Genomic DNA, 3,288 nt, shown 5'->3' with positions numbered 1-3,288 from the left:
TCCCCTGACAGCTCCATTTCGGCCAGGTGCTGTATTTCCTGGAGCCCGTGCGCTGCCTGGTGCAGAACCACCTCTGCCAGAAGGAATTCTGCCTGGGCTGTGAGCTGGGCTTGCTCTTCCACATGCTGGACCTGTCCCGGGGAGACCCCTGCCAGGTCTGTGACACGAGGCCAGGCTGCTTGGGAGGGTCAGGGAGATCACAGAGGAGCTGGGTGGTGCCAGCTCCTCTGGCGATGGCATCACACAGCGTGGAAACTCCTGTCACCTGACCTCGATGACATGCTGCTCTTGCTCCATCCCCAGGGAAGCAACTTTTTGCGGGCTTTCCGCACGATCCCAGAGGCTTCAGCGCTGGGGCTGATCCTGGCTGACTCGGATGAAGCCACGGGGAAGGTGAACCTGGGGAGGCTGATTCAGAGCTGGAACCGGTTCATCCTTACGCAGCTGCACCAGGAAACCCAGGAGCAGGAGGGGCCGCAGGCGTATCGGGGGGCTGGCACCAGGTAAGTCCCTGGCCTGGGGACAGGATGGGGAAGAACCGAACCCCCAGAGTGGGGCCAGCTCCCAGAGGCCTCGCCCAGCACTCAGGAAGGAGCTTTCTTGGCACTCACATCTGCCCCGAGGGCTGCAGGGGGAACACAGGGAGCTGCAGGCTCCTACCCTTACGCCTATGTCAGGGTTTGAACCTTGGGCTCTAACCTCAGTCCCTCTTAAGCCAACTGCCCCTGCTGGGCAGGACGAGGCTCAGGAGAGGCCACTGGCTTTGCAAGTCCAATGGCTGGTTCCCCAAGGGCTGCTGGAATCGGGGTGCTGGCCCTGAATGGCTCTTGCACAGCCTGAGTGTGCAGGTCATAGAATCATTGAATTGTGTTGGTTGGAGGAGACCTTTGAGTTCATCAATTCCAGCCATGCCCCCTGCATGGCCAGGTCCCCACTGACCTGTGTCCCTCACCCCACATCTCCATGGCTTGGAGAACCCCCCAGGGATGGGGACTCCACCACTGCCCCGGGCAGCCTGGGCAACCCTCCAGGGGAAGAAATTGTTCCTTAGCTCCAACCTAAACCTCCCCAGGGGCAACTTGAGGCCAGTTCCTCTCGTTCTCTCGTGCTGAGCACCCCATAGCAGCCAGCCCCACCCTGGCAGGGATTGCTGGGATCCTGCTCAGCCTGGTGCTCTCTATCTCCAGCAGCTTTGGCTCCTCGGGGGGCTCAGTTATCGGGCAGCTCTTCAGCTGTGAGATGGAGAACTGCAGCATGTGCCGCTGCGGGAAGGAGACCGTCCGTGTGTCCTCCACGCTGCTCTTCACCCTCTCCTACCCCGAGAGCACCGGTAACGCAGGGCCTGGCACGGCCAACACTGCTGAGCTTCCATGCCCGGGTGGGGTTCGTGATCCCTAGGGATGAGCCAGGACTTTTCTGGGGGACAGACACCTGCAGCGAGGAGCTTCCGCCGTGGTCTGTGCCGGGCTGCGGTAGACCCAGCAGCTGAGGTCTCGGTGGTGGGTTTCCAACCAGCCGAGCTTTTGGCTCCAGAAAGGCAGATTTGGGGGTTGACCTTCTGGCTGGTGGTTGTGAGGAAAACCCCAGAGGTTTGGCTGAGCTCAATGGGTAAAGATCTGTGTGCTGGAAGGTGACGTTATTCTCTATTCTCCCTTTAGAGAAGCCGGTCAAAGATTATGAGTTTGCTCAGATTTTAAAGCGAAGCATCTGCTTGGAGCAGAACACGCAAGCCTGGTGTGAGAACTGTGAGAAGTACCAGCCCACGGTGAGCTGGGGAGGGGGCTGCGGGCACGTCGGGGTGTGGGAGGGGAGCAGGAGCCCCGTGCTGCCAGCCGGGCAGGGCGGTTTCTTCATTAGGCAGTGGGGAAGCTCCGGAGCGGATGCAGGAGCTTCGGTTCCTGGCTGGATGGGGAGCTGGGGGGTGCGGGGGATTCCCTGGGCCGGGAGCACTGGAACGTGTCTCGTGGGGCACGCTGATCCCAGCTGGCTCCTGCAGGGCTGGGGGGCATGGGGGAACCCCCCAGGAGCTGAGCAGCCTTGGGATATGGCGGTGGCTCCTCGCCTCGGTCGCTCCTGCGGTGCCCCCGGGTACCAGAAACCCAGCTGGGGAGGGGAGGGAGCTCTGCCAGGGAAGGTGGTGGAGGAAGGGAGAGGCTGACACGTGCCAGATGCAGTTTTGAGCCTTCCCAGGGCTCTCGGTGGTGCCTGGTTTCCATCCCCAGCCCTTTCCACAGGTGCAGACCCGGAACATCCGCTGCCTGCCGGACGTGCTGGTCATTAACTGCGAGGTGAACAGCTCCAAGGAGGCTGACTTCTGGAAGACACAGGCTGAGGTGGGGGAGACAGGGGGGCAGCAGCAGGTGGTTCTCCTGGCACCCCGGGTCTGCTGCCTGCCCAGTTCTGCGGAGCTGTTTTCACTCTGGTCTCGCTGTCTCTGCCAGTCCCTCGCCCCCCGCCCGAGCGTCACCCTGCTGTGTTTGCAGAGGATGTGACACAGCTGGCCATGCTTGTAGCATGAGCCGTGTGCTTGGAGTTGGAAAAGACAAGATCTCCTGCCATGACAGAGCTGACGGGACCACAGGAGAGTCATTCTTTCCTTCCCCCAGTGCCCCAGGACCCAGGAGCAGCATGGCAGTGCCCGCTTGCCAGAGCACGAGCCCAGTAGAGGGCAGGAGGACGGTTGGGTGGCCCTTGCTCTCTTGGTCCCTGTCACCAGCTTTAAAGTCCTTGGTCTTTTCCCCACTTCTGGCCTGGCTGTCACCCACGTGTCCCCCAGCTATCCCTCCGTGCTGATGCTTGCCTGTGTTTCGTTGCCAGTATGCCTTTCAGAGAGCCATGATGAAGAGAGGAGGCTTTGAGATCACCAAAGGCAAAGAAATCACTCTTGGAGAGTGGTAGGTGGCTGTTCCTAGGGGGGTGACTGAGCAGTGACACCTTCTGGGTTGTTCTCAGGGCTGTTTCTCATCTGGGAATGATAATTTGATTATCTCATCTGGTAATAACAGTTTGATAATCTGGAGTTCCTCATGGGCTCTGAACTAGAACAGTCTCATCCTGCTCTGGGCCTGCGACCCTCTGCGGGTGCTCCGCACAGTGTCCCTGTCACACACCCCCTTGTTGATCCACCTCGTGACCCATTTTTGAACCTCCAGCCCTTGTTCAGACTGGCAGAAGACCCAGGACCACATATTGGGCCTTTCTGACCACTTTTCCCAGGGCCTTGCTCTAGGCAGCTGCAGGGAAGTGGTGCAGCTCTGGCAGAAGGTTTAGGAACAGGCATGTGGGTGG

At 60.2% G+C, this 3,288-nt stretch overlaps 1 protein-coding gene across 1 annotated transcript; it reads left to right on the top strand.

The window, feature by feature from the left end:
• Positions 1 to 28: 28 nt before the first annotated feature.
• On the top strand, positions 29 to 2,894 carry LOC103770466 (PAB-dependent poly(A)-specific ribonuclease subunit PAN2-like; the record flags this gene model as incomplete). The annotated part of the gene is made up of 6 exons (XM_008937724.1): positions 29 to 155; positions 304 to 503; positions 1,188 to 1,330; positions 1,659 to 1,765; positions 2,235 to 2,333; positions 2,818 to 2,894. Coding segments are annotated over exons 1-6 (659 nt in total), but the record flags the coding sequence as incomplete, so codon positions are not given.
• Between the last annotated feature and the right edge of the window lie 394 nt (positions 2,895 to 3,288).

Source organism: Merops nubicus, unplaced genomic scaffold (assembly GCF_000691845.1).
Source record: "Merops nubicus isolate BGI_N331 unplaced genomic scaffold, ASM69184v1 scaffold52313, whole genome shotgun sequence".
Lineage (NCBI taxonomy): Eukaryota > Metazoa > Chordata > Aves > Coraciiformes > Meropidae > Merops > Merops nubicus.
The sequence above is the reverse complement of the archived record's forward strand: the minus strand, read 5'-3'. Positions and strand labels throughout refer to the sequence as shown.